The sequence below is a fragment of the Cyrtonyx montezumae genome, unplaced genomic scaffold, assembly GCF_038088225.1.
Source record: "Cyrtonyx montezumae isolate F1298 unplaced genomic scaffold, pur_monq_1.0 scaffold_3, whole genome shotgun sequence".
In the NCBI taxonomy this organism is placed as follows: Eukaryota; Metazoa; Chordata; class Aves; order Galliformes; family Odontophoridae; genus Cyrtonyx; species Cyrtonyx montezumae.
The window spans coordinates 133,161,536-133,181,793 of NW_027072034.1; the positions used below are offsets into that span (position 1 = coordinate 133,161,536).

The 20,258-nt window shown below is 35.9% G+C and overlaps 1 protein-coding gene across 5 annotated transcripts in view; it reads right to left on the reverse strand.

Annotated features, from left to right (window-relative positions):
• NRCAM (neuronal cell adhesion molecule) overlaps positions 1–19,900 on the reverse strand; it is a 64,408-nt gene extending 44,508 nt beyond the window's left edge. For 4 of the 5 annotated variants that reach the window (XM_065743422.1, XM_065743421.1, XM_065743423.1 and 1 more), the window contains exons 1-9: positions 19,717–19,859; positions 14,928–15,033; positions 12,176–12,372; positions 11,196–11,318; positions 10,638–10,808; positions 10,150–10,206; positions 7,697–7,808; positions 5,589–5,773; positions 4,063–4,194 (exon numbers count right to left, since the gene is read on the reverse strand). In XM_065743422.1, coding sequence (XP_065599494.1) covers positions 4,063–4,194; positions 5,589–5,773; positions 7,697–7,808; positions 10,150–10,206; positions 10,638–10,808; positions 11,196–11,318; positions 12,176–12,372; positions 14,928–15,033; positions 19,717–19,810 — 1,177 coding nt within the window. In that variant the 5' untranslated portion in view covers positions 19,811–19,859. Of the gene's footprint in view, positions 1–4,062; positions 4,195–5,588; positions 5,774–7,696; positions 7,809–10,149; positions 10,207–10,637; positions 10,809–11,195; positions 11,319–12,175; positions 12,373–14,927; positions 15,034–19,716 lie in introns of all 5 variants that reach the window. The other variant, XM_065743419.1, reaches the window with a different exon arrangement.
• Between the last annotated feature and the right edge of the window lie 358 nt (positions 19,901–20,258).

Below are 20,258 nucleotides of genomic sequence, written 5' to 3' on the forward strand. Positions count from 1 at the left end.
ATGATGAACTATAAGGACTTGCTACAGAACCTCTGCTGTTGTAATGGATAATTGTTCTGTATCAGCCAACATTAAGCCTCAAAATCGCTGAGTCAAATACAGTCTGTTTGGCTACAAAGAAGGTAAGGCCTCTGTGAGATTCTTCTGTCATAGTTAGCTATCAGCACCCTAAATGCTGTCTGTCTATCTGATCCCATACACTCATTCTGTTTCATAAAATTTTGACAGACCCAGGCAAAAACATTTTTTATTATGTTTAAAGGATCACTATGGCTCGTTTTTACTTTCTGGAAGAAAAGACAGAAAGAAATCTGCTTCCTGAACAAAAGCAGTTAAAACACACCTTTATGCTAAAAACAGAAAGAAAAATTCCAAATGTTAATTCTTTTTACTGCTTTCTACTGAAGTATTTAATTTTCCTGATCAACTACTAATTTGTGCAATCTCAGGAAGCTAAACAAAAGAAAATCAGAAGAACCGTAGGACAGGCATACAAAATTTTTCTATTCTATAGTAAAAATGTTGATGTCACTTCAGCTGTTGTAGTAGAAATTACCTGTGGCTGAAAACAATCTGGAGAAGAAAGGAACATACTTGCTTGTTTGATTTTCCTTGAATCAATGTGATGATATTTAGCACAAATACAAAATAATTTTACTCAGCTCAGTAACATGTCACAGAAAATACAATAAGAACTAAGAATTTCTAATTTGAAAAGTGCAGAAAGATTCATGACTGTCTTTAGATGCCTGCATTTTCCTTAGCAAATCACATCACCTTTAACAACTGACATCTACCTGGACTTGTGTACAGTGTTTGACAATGTCCCACATGACATCCTGGTTGCCAAATTGGAGAAAAATGGATTTGATGGATGGACCACTCGCTGGGTAAGGAATTGGCAGGATGGTTGCACTCTGAGAGTTGTGGTCTACAGCTCAATGTGCGAGTGGAGACCCGTGATGAGTGGTGTTCCTCAGGAATCAGTGCTGTGACCAGTGTTATTTAGTATCTTTGTAGGTTACACAGATAGTGGGGATTGAGTGCACCCCCAGCAAGTTTGCAGACAACACCAAGCTGAATGCTGCAGTTGACATGCTAGAGGGAAGGGACGCTATCCAGGGGGACCTGGACAGACTTGAGAGGTGGACCCATGCCAACCTCATGAAGTTCAACATGGCCAAATGCAAGGTCCTGCATCTGGGTTGGGGCAGTGTCAAGCACAGACAAGGATGGGTGGAGAATGGCTTGAGAGCAGTCCTGAAGAGAAGGATTTGGGAGTGTTGATTAATGAGAGATTCAACATGACCAGGCAACGCATGCTTGCACCCCAGAAACACAGCTCTATCCCAGGTTGCATCAAAAGAAGTGTGTCCAACAGGTCAAGGGAGGTGATTCTGCCCCTCTACTCCACTCTTGTGAGACCCCACCTGGAATAATGCATCTAGTTCTGGAGCCCCCAACACAAGAAGGACACGGAGTTGCTGGATTAGGTCCAGAAGAGGGCCTCGAAGATGATCAGAGGGATGGAGCACCTCCCCTATGAGGACAGGCTGAGGGAGTTGGGGCTCTTCGGCCTGGAGAAGAGAAGGTTCCAAGGAGGCCTCATGGGGGCATTCCAGTACCTGAAGGGGGTCTACAGGACAGCTGGGAAAGGATTTTTTTTATAAGGGCATGTAGTGACAGGATGAGGGGAAATGGCTTTATTCTGGAAGAAGTAGATTTAGACTAGATGTCAGGAAGAAATGCTTTACTGTGAGGGTGGTGAGACACCAGAACAGGTTGCTCAGCAAGACTGTAGATGTCCTCTCCCTGGAAGCATTTAAAGCCAGTCTGGATGGGGCTGTGAGTAACTTGGTCTAGTGAGAGGTGTCCCTGCTTACAGCAGGGGAGTTGGAACTAGGTGATCTTTAAGGTACCTTCCAACACAAACCATTCTATGATTCTATATATTTTCAGAGAACTATATTTTCAAAGATGAGTAAATCTGGACAAAAGCTAGTTGTAAAATAGCAAGCATGAGCAGTATAGAGCATCAGAAAGATCTGAAAACCTATAGGGTCATATAAGAGTAGAACTAAGAAAGAAGAAACTTTTGTAATTCAACTTTGCCTTACCCTATCGTCTGCAGTGAATTGTCAAAGACTTAAATCTGGAAGAGATAGAGCAAGAAAGAAGTGCCCTTTTCTTAATAATCTCATTTGATCCTCAGGAAAATATTTTAGAGTCATCACAGCAATCCTTGTTCCAGGGCAAGTTTTTGATTTTAATCATACTATTAACACCAAATCAATGGCAGGGTATTACCTCCACAATCACAACAATCATTTGACTATCTTGTGCAGAATAAAGAAAAAAAGCTGCTTATCAAAGGTTTTACCATCTACTGCAGGTCCTAGGCCAGATTCATCTCCTCGGGGCACCTGAGTCCAGCAGGTTTCCCCCACCCTCCCACAGCCATCATGACTGGCTCATGTGTGTACTCACACAGAGCATGATGGACAACAAATCCCTGAGCCATGGATTATCAAAGCCTTTCATGAAGGAAATTTAAGGGCTAATGTTTCTTCTTTAACATCAACATCATTACTAGTGGAGACTAACTCAAACTAAGATTCAGTGTGAAACTTGATATAAACAAGTGAAGTACATTTTGAAAGAAGATAAATAGTGCCTTTCATTGCACTACCTTCTTTAAATCTAAGTGTGTGTATTTAATATTTAATAGATCATCATGAACTATGAACTACTGAACCAATAAATTAGTCTTTTGTGCAGTATTTGTGATGTCTTTCTGAAGTCCAATTATGCAAGTGCCTCCCCTTCCCAATTAATCCGTGTTGTTTCTTTCTAAAAAGTTGAGATACTTTATGCATGGCTTCCCTTTTGTAAAGCCACATTGAATATCTGAGCAATAAAACACAACGGATTATGCAGCAGTATAAATAATGCAGAACTTGAGTGTTAACTGAAGTGCAAGGCAAGGCAGAGTCATGGCCTGAACTTTCAATTGCTACTTGCAAACAAAATTCTAATTGACCTCAATGGGACTGTGCATGTGGGTTCAAATTACACCTGTGAGTAAACATTACAATGTTAGCTCCTTATTACTCCAATCTGCCTGAAACAGCTTGCTTTAAATTTAATTTTTTCTCAAAGCATTACTGTCAAAGAAAATGAATTAAAAGATTTCAAATAAGCTTAGAATCACAATCATAGAATCGAAAGGTTGGAAAGGACTTACAGGATCATCTCATCCAATCATCAAAAAATCTTTAAAAACAGAAGATCTTAAAATCTGCCTTTAAAAGAATCACTTTGTGCTGGGTAATATAACCTGGAACATTTCACTTTTTTTTCATAGGTGCTTAAGATATATTAATTTTTTTCTTTATTTTGATACAAATCTAGTCTTCATCTTTCTTCCCTTTTCCATTTTTCTTCCCTTTCTGTTATTTAAGGCTCACTCCTTCACTGAGACACAGACGGGTAACTCTTTTTTTCAACATTCCCCCTCCTTGTCTGAATGTATTATGGAAAAACAAAACCGGAAGAATTAAGCATCTCCCAGTTGTGCTTTCCAATAGTAAATTAAAGTATTGCAAACAGATTACTGGGCCTCAGGAGGCACATTGTGGGATATATGATGACAGCAGGGCTTTGAAATTCAAATGTCCTTTTTCTTTGAAATCCTGCCATGGGTGTAGTTCGCTCAGCACTGCCCTGAAGCTGAAACAGCTGCTTTAGTTTCCTCTTACAGTGATTTACTAATCATTCAGTTGGAATCGGGGCTCATTTCTGTCATTTAGTAACCAGAGAACAAAAGGGCATACTGTACTTGGTAGTTTCCACACCAGCTTTTTGATATCTCAGAATTACACAAAATCACAAGAATCTTAAGAACTGCAATTTCTGTGATCATGATGCTTTTCTTTCTTTGATGCTCTGACAGATTCAATGTTGTGGAGCATCCAGTGAACCTGAACTCTTATCATTTTTATAAGAATCAGTACTTTTTGCATTTCCCTATTAATCCTCATGCAAGGTAATGAAAAGTCTTACTTGCTATGGGAACACCATTGGTTAACCAGCTTATACTAGGTTTTGGGTTGCCATTAGCTCTGCAGATCAGTGTCCCATCTTCTCCAGGAGATAAGACCAAGTTCCTGGGTGGTGTTATCCAGTACGGGGCAGCTAGAGTTAGGAAGAGAAACACAGCAATCACTTTCCAAAAGTATGTACAGAAAATCATGAGGCACAATAATGGAAATAATAAGATAACTCAAACTATATATACAGGTATAGACACGCACTTCCATGGTTTACTTATTTTATACACATGATATTCGAGGATTATCTGATAAATTATACTTAGGCCAAACTAAGCTATTGTCTGCATTAAACGAGAGTTAGCTTTTCACTTTGAAATCCTGAGACAAATAACAAAACATCCCTTCTTTCTTTTAGGGCTATTTATATTAATAAATATTTGCCTTTCATAATGACAGCAAGATCTATCTGACTACAGCATCTAGAGAGGCTAGAATGGCCTTTTGATTAATTTCAGATCTATCCATGTTCTCATTTAGGTAGGCTGTTAAAACTGAAGTCAGGATAGATTACACAAAAAGATTTCATGTCAAGGGTAAAATCTTTGGTCTTGCTGAATTCAGTGGGTGGTTTCAGTAGGGTTAGATGTTTATGTGAGACAGATGAGAACACACAAAGATCAAAATGGACAGAACATTGACCATACCAGAAGATTTGCATCTATGACACCATTTTTAATTAGTTCATTCATTTTTACAAAAAATAACCACAATTATTATGTATTATTACAACTTGCAACTAAACTTCAGATTTTGGATTGGCAGATAAGTGCAAACAGAAATCTTCTGTTCTTGAAAATGAGGTTAATTATGACCATAAAGTGATGCTGAACTAGAGTAATATAAATAGCTATTTAGTACGTAAGCAGAGCACTACAGCTGATCATTTAAACACCTAATTAGCTGTCATCCCAAATTTTTTGTTTCAGGGTACTCAAAATATAGCTTCTATTTGGAATATTTCTATTTCTATATTGTGTTTTTGTAACTAGGAAGACAATAGCAAAGACAGAAGATATCAAGGAAACAGAAAAACAGAAATGTTCATTGAGAGAAGAAAAGGAGCATAAGATGAATAGACAAACAGAAGAAAATAATCTGGGCTATATGAATGGAGAGCAGAAAAGACAATAAGGAAGTGAAGAGAGAAGAGAGACATGGGGGAAGATTAAAAAGAAGGACAGAAACAGTCTGATGATAGACACTCAAAAGATCTAAAATGAATTACTTTACTGTTGTTACAGAACAGCTCTAATTTAGCACATTGCTTGATAAAGTAATATAATAAAAAGAGAAGCAGAAGTAAAAGACAGTAAAGTCCATTTGATGGCAAAATTCAGTTGGTTTCTTGATCACTTACTCTGTTATTTTTTACTGTTCTCATCCATCTTTTCAGCAATAATTTACTATTCTAGTAACCACATTTCAATCTTGCGTTCTTGACACTGACTACTGAATCAAGGATTACTCAAGTGTTACCTTTTACAGTTACTGAAATGACATGATGAGTAGAACCTAATATATTTCTTGCTATACATTTGTAGTTCCCAGAGTCGGCTTCAGAGACATCTATAATCTTGAGAGTTTTCTTATAATTTTCAAAAAACGTTCTATTGGCTGGCAGTTCACCACCCTCTTTAATCCAGCGGATTACTGGTGTGGGTCTGGAGAAGCAAAAGTGCAGATGAAATTAAGGGACTGCCAACAAGGAAGATGAGAATTCTGTATTTGAACATATATTACACAAACAATTGGTTTAGAAGTTTTTTTTCACAGATTTTGGGACATGTCCAGCAAATGTGCAAAATATGCCAGCATTTGTTTCTAGGAAATGACAAGCCTCACTAACATCGTCAATGGCCATCTGTTTGTAGGCTTAATAATTATGGAATACATTTGCCTGCTGATTAATCTAAAAACCTTGATGGTTAATAAAGGGATTCAAATCTACTTCAAATCTTACTGCACTTATGATTTTTATTTAATGCTCATGGTTCTTTAAGAGTAAATTTTGATAACGACAAGTTTACAACTGCCCTTTGAGCAATATTTTAATGCTTCGTGAACATCATAAATATTACAGCAGAGTCGTTAGGAAACAAATTTTTCCTGTGACAAAGCAAGAAAAAAATGTCAGTGGTCATGGCTACTTGTCACTGCACTGTGTCTAAATCCTGGCTGTGCCCTGTGTCAGACACAGAAGATGTTCAAACTCAGGCAGACATGAATGAAAATATACTACTTACTGAGTAGAATGTCTTCTCCCAGACATTAATGGTCTAAAGCAAAAATTCCTTTATCAGTCTAATATCACATATTTTATAGTGAAGACACCTAGAAAAATTTCCTTCTAGTTCTGGTATCAGTAGCTAGGAGTAGTTGCTTCCAAAATTAAATAAATAAATAAATAAATAAAAACCTGAATTGGACCTCTTGTGGATAACAGTGTAAACTTCCCTCACTGAATTATTAAGATAAAATGTTACACAACGTAACAATTACAAAGACTCAAATCCATATAAAGTATAATATTTCATTTTTTTCCCTGTTTTTATACAGCCATTTTACTGGAGTTTGGACCTCTGATTAATTTATTGCCAGGTTGCCAAAAGATGAAGATTACAGGATCTGTTTCTATTCCCAATCACAGCTGTGGTTATGCTAGTGGTGTTAATGCAAGGACACCTGAAAAGACCACAGCTGTGACAGAAACAGTGCACTGACCCCTGTATCAAGCTGTGTCAAGCTGTACATGACAATACCCTCTGGAGTTTATGCAAGTGAATACCTCTACGTGATGTTGTGTTGCACCATTTGCTGGCTTACCTCACTGCTATGTCTGGGTGATCTGCATTGAATGTTATTGTGCAGTGTAAATATATTCATGGTTTTTGAAATAAATTGGTACTAAAAATTTTTCACTAACACACTAACTGAACCATTTGCTGATCTCTTCCTCAGAGAGAAAATGATTTAAGATCAAACTAGTTCATGAAGCTAAATTGCTCTTTGGTAGTTTTCTACTTGCACACAGTGAAGACAAACATGCCACTGAAGAAACAAGTACCAATTAAACTCAAGTACAATGAGAAGTTGGATTTAAGTCTCTGAAGGTATGTTCTGACAACTCCCACCTAGATGATCTCCTAAGAAATTATTAGCATATGTGGGCACATTTTTCAGATAGCACATTCTTATCCTTTTTATTTTTTTAAACCATTTTAAAACCATTTGAGAGCCTAATGGCTGTACAGTTAGGAAGAAATCAGATTTATTTCCTAAATTAAATTCTGCACACATGAAGACAAGTGTCCAAGGTCACCTTATGATTCTTCTTGACTGTGTCCTGAAAGCAGAAGCCATCTCATATAATTAATACACAAGAAAAACATTTAAGTTCATAGTCAGTTTTAAAATCTGCTGATTTTGGAGTAAAACAAGGACTTCCTTCAAGTCCTCTTTCTGTTTTATATTTCTGTTTCTTTCAATCTTTAAGATTATACAGTGTGAACATTTTAATTATCCCTGAAATTTTCCCCTCCAATACTGTACTTCTATTTAGGAAAACAGGGAACAAAGGCACTCACAATCCTGCTGCAATGCATTCCAACAGAAGAACATTTCCTCTAAGTTCCACTTTGTTACTTGTGCTGCCCGTTGGCGTAAGAAGAACTGGTGGCCTTTCTGTAACTGGCTTGGCTGGAACCAGGAAAGTTAAGATAATTAATTTCTAAATTTTATTTAAATACTGATCAAATGCATACATCCATTCTCACATTCTAGACAGAGATTTTGATACACAAAGTCCATTTAATTAAAAATTACCATGTTATATAAGTACACGCTTCAACAAGTTAGGCTTTTGACAGACATACCAGAATCATATTTCAACCAGGTAAATGCTAGAACTTTGAACACATGAAGAGAAGTGAAGAGAAGACTCAAGGGAGATTCAACGTGGCGTTCCAGTACTTGGAGGGAGCTTACAAACTTGAGGGAGACTGACTTTTTTACATGGGCAGATAGTGACAGGGCAAGGGGAAATGGCTTTAGACTAATAGAGATTTAGGTTAGATGTTAGGAAGAATCCTTTACTCTGAATGTGGCGAATCGCTGGTAGAAGTTGCCCAGATAGGCTGTGGATGCCCCATCCCTGAAGGCGCCCAAGGCCAGGTTGGATGGGGCCCTGGGTAGCCTGGTTTGGTGGGTGGCAGCCCTGCCCATGGCAGGGGGGTTGAAATGAGATGGCCTTTCAGGTTCCTCCCAACCCAAGCCCACCTATAATTCTATGAAAAAAAAATGTTGTTTGTTCGCTGAGAGGGCAGCATTTGATACATAGTTTTTACATAAGCAACTATGTATGGATGCACACTGAGCTTGACCCTTGGGAGTCTGCAAAGTATTGAAAGTTACCAACAGTTTCTGGGCTTCCACCAAAACACAAATAAAGCAAAGTAATTAAACTCAGAAATAAAGCTGTCAAGAGGTGTGCTTCACTTTGAAATATGCTTTGTTCAGAATTTTCTAGATAACGGGAGAAATCTCCAGAAATTTAGCCTTGCTAAATGCCTTCCTCCCCTTACTATATATTCAATTCCATCCATTTCCCTTTCTGGTAATACTGGACTGATTACCCACAAAGATTAACCATAGCAAACAGGTAGCCATAAGACCCCTTTCTGACTTTACATTCTGCACTCTGAAATCTACTATGTTGTTTCACGTGCCTTCCTGTAAATCTTTTAGATTCTTTCAAAGCTATTTTAAAGTAATGGATCAACTTGCTCTAAAGTGCAGTAGCAGTCTGAATCATTACAGTAACCTACTGTTGTTCCATTTTTTAAATGTGGGCAGAAATACAACAAAATAGTTTATTAGGGGATAGGATTTATTGATAGAGCGAGATAAAGAAAACAATTTTAATACAGAACGTATCATGAAGTCATTAAAAATAGCACCTGAGCAACTTAAAGAAGGGAGAAAAGAGGGTTAGCATAACAAACACAGTAAGTAGTCACAGGCTCTTAGTTGTTTATCCAGTTTCTGCACTGCTAAGGATCACTGTCTCATTTTGGATGACTACAAAAATGCTAAGAATTCTCTCGTATTTCTGAATTGTGAACCAACTGATTATGTTCCTTACTAACTGTAGTTAATATATCATCTTGTGTTCAGGTTAGTAGTTCTCGCTTGTTCTTGAATGAAAGTTTAATTTTACGCAGAGAATTAAAATATTCTGTGTCCCTGAAACAGTTCAGATTATACTAAGTTATGATTTAACATATAGAAAGACTCACTTGACAAAAAGACAAAACAGAACAAACATTACACATTTATCTCAAACAACATTAGGTATGGAGTTCCAGATGCTCTACTGCCATGGCACCAGTCTTACAGCCCAGTCAGATTTGCTAAACACAAATACCTGTTCAGGTGGATTTAATTTGCAATACACAAAGCACCATTCAACAGAGATTAATGAAAAGTTCAAACGCCAAACAAACACATCTTTTCCCTACAAGGTTATTTACACAGATAGTATTAGAGTATTTAGATTTAAATCAGTTTCAGTTCAGTTTGACATTTATGAAATGTATTAAAAATAAATGGTACATTCAAGAAGCTATTAAATGTAAAGTGCATCTGTTAAATGCTTAATTTTGTTATCTATTATGCAGCATGTGATATTGAATAGTCCCAGTGATAATGAACAAATCAAACTAATAATTGGAGAAAAAATATTAAAAAGTAATATAATATGGAAGCAAATAGACAACTTGTAAGCTCCGCCCCAGTGTGAAAGGACTCATTTATTTAGGGAGCTGGGATTGTTTATGAGACATGTATTACAGTAACATTAAAACATCAACAAGTTGGAAGGACTGTGAAGTCCATTTTGCATGTATTATCACCAGTACTAATAGACACCTTCATTAGAAATTGAAAAGGAAGCAAAAGGTTAAGCAGCTATGGAGATAAAGTTAGTTAACTAAAAGCTACTGCAAAACATGGGGTATCAGTGAGGACCAGTATAACTCACCACCATAAATATCAGTGTCACTCAAATTAGCAGCTATAGTGTCATTCAATGAATCCACTGAAATAAACAGAATATCATGAAGAAAGCATACAGGAGGGATAAATCAAAGTATTGGGAATCAAAAGGTGGTGTTATGGCCACGGTGAGTTAATCAAATGATTGATTAATTTATTCTGATAGTTACATCAGTAACAGCTTGATATTCTTGAATATAAAAACCACTTTAAAAGATTTTTACACCAAAATCATTCCAATCCTAGAAAATATTTCTTCAAAATACAAAGCCTAATAAATGGAAAAAAGACAGCTTCTAAAACAGATTATACATCACGAAAACTGGGCATTAGATTTTAAGCTTTAAAGAGAAACACAATTTCTTATTCAGAATTAAACCAACAAAATCTCTAGCATAAAACTACTTAAGTTTGGTAAGTCACCTGAGAATTCTGCATAAATACTATGCGAGTATTAGGTGATGCAATACCTACTTGAAAAGACTTTTACAGAAATGGGTTGTTTCTGCTGTATAGTTTGTGTATGATTAAACCTTGCATAGCAGATATAGTCCTCACGGGTATCTTCTGGTTGTACATTAGAAAAGTAAAGGTCTCCATTTAGACCTTGGGAAACTCTTTCACTTTGAGGCAGCCTTTGGAAAGCTGAGGAAAAACAAGAAAACATTTAGTTCAATTATAACTTCTTTCCACTGTTATCATCTGCAGATGCCACACTTTTTCCATTATTCTTCTGTAGGTTTGTAAATACATAGACCTTCTGAAGTTTTCTCTACAGCTCCCTTGTCCTTTGATTCTTCACCACCATGACAATCCACAGCTTGCATTAGCATCTCCCACTACTTTTGGCTTCATGCTTTCAGGCTGCATGTTTCCTTTTTATTCATTACTACAGAACTGGAAAGTCTCTGTATTTTAACTTAGAGAGAAACTCCATCATCTGTGGACTTAGTAAGCAAAAGACAGCTACACAGAAAAATGTTGTAAACTAAATGTAAAGTAAGCTAAGTCTATGTAAAAAAGCAAACTCACCATTATCCATCCAAAATATTATAGGTGGTGGTAAGCCAACAGGAGGTCTGCAGTGTAGCACAAGAGAATCACCTTCTCGAACATGATTTGGTTCTAGTTTTTCTTTAGTCCACAAAGGGGACCCTACAGAAAGTAATTTTAACGCACATATGAACTATGAATTGAGAAAAAAATCTAGAATTTAAGGAAGAAATGCCCAAAGAAATCCAGAAAACTACAAGAACTAAAAGCATCAGAAAGTAAAGTCTTAACATATCTACTAAATATTTAATTTTGATTTTTTAATGTTTTCTTGGGGAGAAAAACAGATTTTTTTAAATAATTATTATAGCAACAATTCACAAAAAGTATAATCACTGATTCAACATATTTTGGCTAATCACCAATGGATCTATGGCAGTATCCAGAAATTTTAATTATGAAAAACAAAAAGTAATGCACAAAATTAGAAAAAAAAATCTTCCTAAAATAGTATTACAGTTGTTCTAATAAAACTTGTGAGAATGGCATAGTTTAAGCTAAGAAGTCTGAAAAACTGATCTGAGAAAAGCTGTAGAAGCAGTTTACCAATACTTTGAATCTTTGAGTTTCATCTTTTTGTTCTCAGTCTGCTCTAAATTAAAGCTACTATAAAAACTATGGAATATAACCATCAGAAAGTTAGTAAATGTCCATACCAGTTAGGTGCATTCAAGATTTAAACAGTTTAAATTGTAATTTCATAAATACAACCCAATTTTAAACACCTTAGTTCATAAAGTTGTACTAGAAAAAAGTCAGGAAAGCATTTTGGTTACAAAATATTATAAGGAATTTGGGAGAGCCATTCTAAATTCAGAATATTAAAAAATATACAACAGCTTCTAATATCACTTTGATGACTTATTAAGTTTTTTTTTAAAACAGAAAAGAAGAAAATGAAGCAAAATATCCATAAGAAAAAAAATTAAGTCCTTCATGTTTTATTAATTTTAACTTACTAGATGGCCGTATGACAATATTGTTGGTAATGGCTGCTCCTCTTTCATTCCTTGCTGTACACTGGTATACTCCTTCATATGCTTCTGCCTTCACACCATTCATAATATTTACCACAAGGGTTCCTGAATTTGGCTTCATTGTTACCTGTGCATCTTTATCTATATCAAAATGAGTTCCATTGCGTGTCCAGGAGAAGCTACATAATAAAGCAAAAAGAAAAGTTGCTTCTTTGGTTTTATATATATATTCAATAATTCATATATGGTATTTCTTTTTTAGCAGAAAAGGAAGAACTGTTCCCAAAATAAGTAATTAAATAAATATGCTCTTTTTTATTACAAAAAATCTGGCAAGAGTCTGAGATCACAGGCTTGGCTCAACTCGTTAACAGAAACCAGTTCAAAGCTAGCAATTTTATTTTTAAAATTACATTAATAAACACAGAAGTTAATCATATATGGAAAAGAATTGATATCTTTTCTCCTAAAGATGATACAGTAGCATCTGCAAGAACTGATACTGCTAAAGCAGCATTAGCATTTCCATTTAAAAACCCATTGTTGAAAGGTTTTATAAACCTGCCTTTAGAAACTTGCTCTGGGCTGAAATGTGTCATCTCAGGGCCCGGCAGGAAACTGTTTCTCTTAATTGCTTTAGCCCTTTTAAAGTTCAGCATTTGAATTAAAGACTATAGTGAGTTTGGTTTCCTTTCACTCACACAAAAAAGCGTCATTTAATAAATGAAATCTTGCAGCCTGGTAGTCCATAATTAATCTGGTTTATTCTGGTGTTACTCAGAGCAGATGTTTTGAAAAGTAGCCACTAAGAATGACAACTATTAGAACTCCTTTAAGAAACTGTAAAAAACAAAGATTCACAGCATGTAGCTTACACTACTGCAAGCACTGATTCTGTAATATTTAATTAAGTAAGTAAGATTTGTTAATGGTCACAAGCACAGTTACACAGAACTAGACCAATGCCTGTGATGTTTTAAGCACTCAGTTTTGAATATTGCGAACGAGTTCTCATACTTGTTACACTTGTGTAGTGTTTATGGGAGGACTTGGGTGCACACCTGAATGAAAAGGGAACCTGATTCTCAGGGCTCTGCAGGTAAGGCTGCAGAATGCAGTGTCTATAGTCTCTGGCTACCAACTGAGGAGTGTGGGAACTGTAACACAGCTTCAAATGAGAGATGGCACACCCCTGAAGTTCGGATACATAAAAGTCAGAATCCTTCCTCCTCAAGCAATAGGCAGCAGCATATCCATAAATGTTTGTGCCAGCTCTCAATAATAAAAAGTTGCTGTGGATTAACAAAACAATTCACTAGCTGAGAAACTTCATCTTCAGTGCTCTGAAGCAGTTCAAATTACAATAAGCATTTGGAGAACCAGATTCAAGACCAGCAGATCAACTTAATTATTGGACTAAGTTATTTAGCTATGTCATTTTTTTTAAATCTGCAGAACTAAGAACAACCTACTTTTCTGCCTTAAAAAAGATTGCACTTAAATCCTGCCCTTTCTTATGTAGCAGGGGAACAAGACAGTCACAGATTTGATGGGAAAGGTGAGGCTGTACAGCAGAGAGCCCTGGAATAGCACTCTGATATATTCAGTCTCATGGACTGTGCTCTTAGCTTCTTTGGTAGATCCAGCCCCAAAAAAGATACTCAAAAGACATCTGCAGAAGCAGTACAGATGCCTTGAAGCATAAAGTAATCATGGAGTCCTCCAGGTCAGTGCTCAGAGTCTTGAGATGTCTGCTAATCTTGTAAAAATATTGGCATTATGGCACTCCTGGCACTAACAGAACACTACAAAGGGTGACAATATCACAAAAAATATACTTATTTGCCATCCTGTCACCCGGTGACCATGGTCTGAAATCAACCAGAAAGAATAATGCAGTGAAACCCTGATTATTCGTGTGAAGTACATCTAATGAGCTCGGAGTGTGTCTGAGAAGCTATTATAGGTTGACCTTGTGAATAAACTGTAGTGTAATACTACTGAGAACACAGAGATGCACACTTCTGTTTAGAGACCCTGAAATCAGAAGCAATTATTAGTAATGACAGAATACATCACTGCTTCTGCTGCTTCCTGTGGAGGTATTCAGCACAAATACTTAGAAGCTCCTAATTTCAAATACTGATACTGGATATTAACACGGAGGATGAACAGGAATTGGATCTGAACATAGCATTGCTCTTTTTGCTAAGCACAGAACTCAAGGCTATGAAATACACCTGGTAAATGAAGGCCTTATAATTTAGAAAACAGATACGTAATAATCAAATTCTTACAAAATACATGTATATTTCAAGATAAACTTCATAAAACTGGTGTTATAGAAAACATTCACTCAATTTATTTAATGTGCATTCTTCTTAGACACTGTGCCTAAATCAGGAATGGGTTCCATCTTTTAGAATAGCATGCCTTTCAGTGCTCTCCATAGGCATTTACCTATCTGCTTCTTTAACAATCCAGTATTATTTTCTTGTTGTTAGAGCTTTATGGAGGAAAAAAATGATACAACAGAGTTACTTGATGTCTATAGAAAAGTTTTAATCCCAAGGATAAGAACAGTTCCACTTTTTTCTAGCTGTTTAAATTAAATATGTGCATGTTTCTGAGTGTGCCAGCATATACAAAAGCATATACTTCTTGTTTTCAAAATTTGCATTCTTTTATCTTAGTTCTCCTGAGCAAAAAAGGAGCAAAATAAGTCACTACTAACCTAGGAGGTGGTTTTCCTTTTGCTTCACATTGTATTACAATATTCTCTCGAGGGTCAACAATGTAATCTTTTGGAGACTGCTGAGTTATCGTTGGAGGTTGAGACACTTCATTGAGGAATATAAGGAACAGAGAGAAATTTAACAATACCTTCCAAGAATCAGCAATACAGATGTGTAACATTTTGGAGAAAGCAGAACTACAAGCAGCAAAACCATCAACAAAAGCGCTGGATTAAGGCATCCTTTCTATTTGGAGTCTGATGCCCTCTCCTTGTGTAGACTAGTGTCACTATTAACTTCCAATTGAGCTATATCAGTTTACATTGGAGGAGAATCTCAGCCAAGAAGCTTGATGGATATAATTTCTATGCATCTGATTTCAATAGATCTTCAAGAAGTTAATAGACACTTGAATTCGAAGTCCAACACATTCCAATTGAACAGTTGTGAGATATAAACCCACACAAAACATTTTTTAACACAGAAGGAAAAAAATATATTGCTTTTGCATTTCTAAATATGTGATGTATTTGCATATTCCCTATGGGTTGTATACTTTTCACAGATTTATCATGCTCAACAGATTGAATTAATCTACAAAGCATGCTTTGAGGAACTACTTTTCAGGAGTAAAAATGTTAGAAATAAAAGAGTGCATAAAGGATGACAAAAATAGAAACTAAGAGTTCACAAATAGAGTGAACTGGAAGAAAAAGTCTAGTACCAATGCTTCTAAAACAAAAGTAATAAAATATGGTCAGTCTTGTAAATTGCCCCAGGAGAAACAAATATTTAGTGCTTATGATTTATGAAGAATTCTAGAATTAGTGACATAAAGAATAATCTATTTGTTTGACAAAGAGGATGCTGGCTACCTATTTAAAGTCATTTATAATCTATTACATTATTTATGTGCATTTTTCAAAGAGTAATCCTGCTTGTGATATTAAGATAGTGGGAAATGTGACTTCCTTTCCTCAGCATTATCGATCTGTTTATAGTGTAGCACCAACTAAAGGAAATGGTTTAGTAACATCCCTGTGCTAATTTTGCAAATTGTCCAGCAATACATTCTGCTACTTCTTTGGGGTCATTTCTAGTCAAAGTATTCCAAACATTAGGGCTATCTGTGTTGTCATACCTCACTCTAGCTAGTTAACACTATAAAACTGGGACTTTTATTTTAAGTCTTCCTTACAGTTATAAATGGAGAAAGGACTCTGAACAAAGAGATAGTTGTCTATAAAGCACTGCCCACAAGAAATAGCCAGAAAGATAATTCAGATCATGGCATGCATCATGAAGAGATATTAACAGCTAAGCAGGGAAGAACAGGCCATGCAGAGCTAGGTTTTGCTCTTCCTCACTGCAGAGGAGGAGAGTGATTAAATAATGAAGGCAATGTTGTTACTTGATGATTATTTTTTTCTGTACTTAGAGAGACAGTGAAGATAGCCCTTTTCTCTCTCAAAGGCACTTCACAGCGTCAGTACAAACCAGTTGCTTCCATAGGAAAATCAAGAATACTCTGAAAAGGGACATGACATGAGCAATGTACCACATACGGTATATTCCACCTGATGCACACAAAAGACCTGAAGGCTCCCCTGCTGTGCTATGCACTGAACTTAAGACTCATTAAATTAACCAGGACACTAGAGCTGCATTAGAATATCCCATAAAGGATTCAGCTTAACAACTAAGCTATATATTCTATTTTTTAAGGACATAATATCTCCCACTTAGACATATAAAATGCATAAACATACATTCCAATGTATTTATTCTTTTATCAACTGTATTTACTCCTGAAAGCAGTATTAAAACATTGCTCGTGCTGATATTTATAATTTTAATGTTCAGATAGCATACAATAAAAAAAATCATACAATCCATTTGTTGAAAATACAAAAAGGATTTATGTGAAGTAGCATTTATTGAACACTGCATGCACAAAGCATCTAGCTACAGCAAACCAAATTAGAAACAAAATGTCAGAATCACACATTTTGGACTGCATTCTCAATTTGCAACATGGTCAGTATTAATTTTCATCAGCACACAGTCTAGCTTTTATGGACAGGAACTTACATTCTTCTAGAAGTTTTGCTTTTATTCCCCCATCAGAATCAGCAGATGAATGGACAAATGGAGATTAAAGAGAAACATTTGTTAGTAAAAAGAAAATCAGAATTTTTGAGAGGGAAGATAAGTATCTCTGACAAATTCGTCACCATAAAAAACTTTTTAAGTATTTTTAAGTATTTTAAGTATATTTAAGTATTTTTAAGTATTTTTAAGTATTTTTTTTAGTATTGTAACAACTGTGATGGTGTAACCTGGTCCTTGACTTCTAGCTGCAATTTAAACTGCATCACAAAGTTTATGAGGAACTTTTCTGAAGTGTCAATTTTTTAAGGGCAACCACAATATTGTGACTTTTGCCTTACAAGGACACAGAACACCGGTACTGAGGAGACAGCGAATTAGAATTAATGGAGTGTATTGCCCTCATGCTGCAGTCAAAATCAATCTACCCATATGACCATACAGAAGAACAAAGAGAAGGCTTCAGGCTAAAATTACTCTTACAAAGATGAAAACATTTAATTTTACTCAACAGACATGCATTCTCGTTTAGTTTGAAAAATAACTAAGGGGAATAAATTGTCTTGGTTGTCATATCTTTATTGCTTATTTCAAATATTTTGCATATGTAGCATATATATCACCTCATAAATAATTTTTTGGAGCAAATAAACTGCTTTGGAACAGCTACTCTGTCAGTCACTCATTACCTACTTTGAAACAGTGAAGAGCGTAGAAACTTAACATGAATGAAACCTAATCAGCTAATCAAGTATGATCTTACCACCCAGTCTCTGCAGTGAGTGTGTGGGGATGACCCACAGAAAGAAGAATGCAGTCCTTTTGATGCTTTCCCAGATAACATTATATATAAAAACCAACAACATAATCTTGGTTAACCTAATTTTTGGCAAAATTTCAAGTGCTTGACTTTATCAGATCTAAACACAGTACTAAACAGAGAATTAAATATTAAACAGTATAGAACATGTTAATTGAGAGTTAATGTAAAACAATCTAAAACAGCTATTCATCTTAGTTGATGTATTTCTGGTTAATTTAACCTGAAGTGATACTCTGTAAGAAAACATTAGAATGGTGCATCATTTACATTAGTTTCTAAACTACAAGATGTTAAAACAGTACATCTAGCCTGCAAAATCATTTGTGGAGAAGAATTATATTTAGAAAAGAAAGACTTTTTTCCGTCACACTTTAAAGCTTTCTATGAACCTCAGTTTAATGCTTTAAAGGCATTCACAGCACTGCAAGTCTCTTGTCATTTAGATATATTGATCATGTTACAGAAATAAAGGCCATTGACTTGATAGGCTTGGAAATATGTTTGGAGGTGAAAAATTGCACCAAAGCATTTTATGTCAATGGTTATTGAACATAAACATGTATTTATGGAAGGTAGGCAAGTGTCAAAACCACGGGGGTAAAGAAAGCCATGAGGATCAGAATCATACATGAACTTACTGACGTATTAATTCATCAATTTAATGCCAACCCTGATGTTCTCTTATCTGGTAATTAGCTTAACAAATGAATAGTCAATATGAGGTGCAACAAGGTTCACTGAATTCTGAAAATGTTATCATGCTTATAATAAGAAGAAAATAACAACCTGGAGCATGAATAAATTCACAGAATTAACTATTACGGCTTTAAGACAGTAACTACTACTTTCTTTTCAACATGGAGCTTTACTTTCAAGGCCACAGTTCCCCACTAACACAGTCCAGAATAAGAAATTCAGATCTTAGGATTTCCCCCTTCTAGCTGTTTTTTTTTTTTTAACTGATTAATGATAGCTCATCACATATGCTTTTATTGTCAACTTGGGTACTTAACCCTTCACGTACTGCTTAGAAAATCTAAGAAACTAACTTACTCTTCTGGATCAAAAGGAAAGATGCTTCCACAGTGTAAGTATTTGAAGATTTTACTGGATATCTAATCAGCTCCAGGGTTTTTAACAAATTCACACAGAATCACGGAATGGTTGAGGTTGGAAAGGCCTTCTGGGTCTTCCAACCTTCTGGGTTGACCTGGCCCAACATGCTCAGCAGGGACACCCAGAGCAGGGTGCCCAGGCCCACGTCCAGGGAACTGCTGAATGTCTCCAAGGAGAAGACCCCTCAACCACTGGGCAGCCTGTGCCAGTGCTCCATCACCTTCACAGCACAGAAGTGCTGCCTGGTGCTCAGAGGGAACTTCTTGTGTTTCTCTTCGTGCCCACAGCCACCTGTTCTGGCACTGAGCACCACTGATAAGAGCCTGGCTCTATCTTTGCACCCTCATTTCAGGTGAATTGAAATTGCCAATTGATCATCATTTCATAGATAAATAGCTTTTAACTAAGCTTTTCTCCCCTTCTTCATTTCAATCAATTTAATAAATATTATTATTATCTAATGATATTTATCATTATAAATTAATTAATGTGCCTGTTAAATAAAGGCAGACTAAATTTTGGTGTACTTGTGCAACCTTTCTCAAGTGAACAATGTTAAGACATTTTATGCAGACAGTTTCCAAAAATCTTCAGTAAATTCATGTAAACATTAATCATCACAGTGTCCTGACTGAACTGAGCAAACACACTCCATGTTTACTTCCCCATGCTGGAGCTTCTGTACAGAGCTTTCTGTCTAATTTTCTTTCACTCCGCACTTATTTAAAAAGCTTACTTACAGTCAAGAGGTACATCCAATGCAGAAATCATTTGGCACAGAAAGAAAACCAAGAAAGCTTCACTTGCAGATATGCTCTTCTTTTTCATCATCATTTTAGGCTCTACTGAGTAAATCACACTTGATGAATGAAGTCCAACTTCATTAGATTAGGTAGCTTGGAAGAGTTATGTAAATATAGACAAGAAACCTGGTAGATAAAGAGACAATAACAACATGTAGATACAGTAGAATGATCTAATGGCATTATTAAATAGCAGCAATCTATTTATTATATCCAGGGATAATGATTTCCCCATGTACTCTACTGAAACCTAAGTCAAGATCCAGAAGTTCTTAGGACATCCAGATCATAGTACTTGCAGAAATTCCTAAAGAACATAGTGAACACCTATAAATTTGTTGAATGGAAATGCAAATGAGTTTTCTAAGAAGGATAAATCATCAGTCCTAGATAAAAAACAGCACATATTATAGAAAATAGTAATCTGATGTAGTTTCAGCAGATTAGAACTCTGAATGCCCTCCTAGACTCCTTCAAGT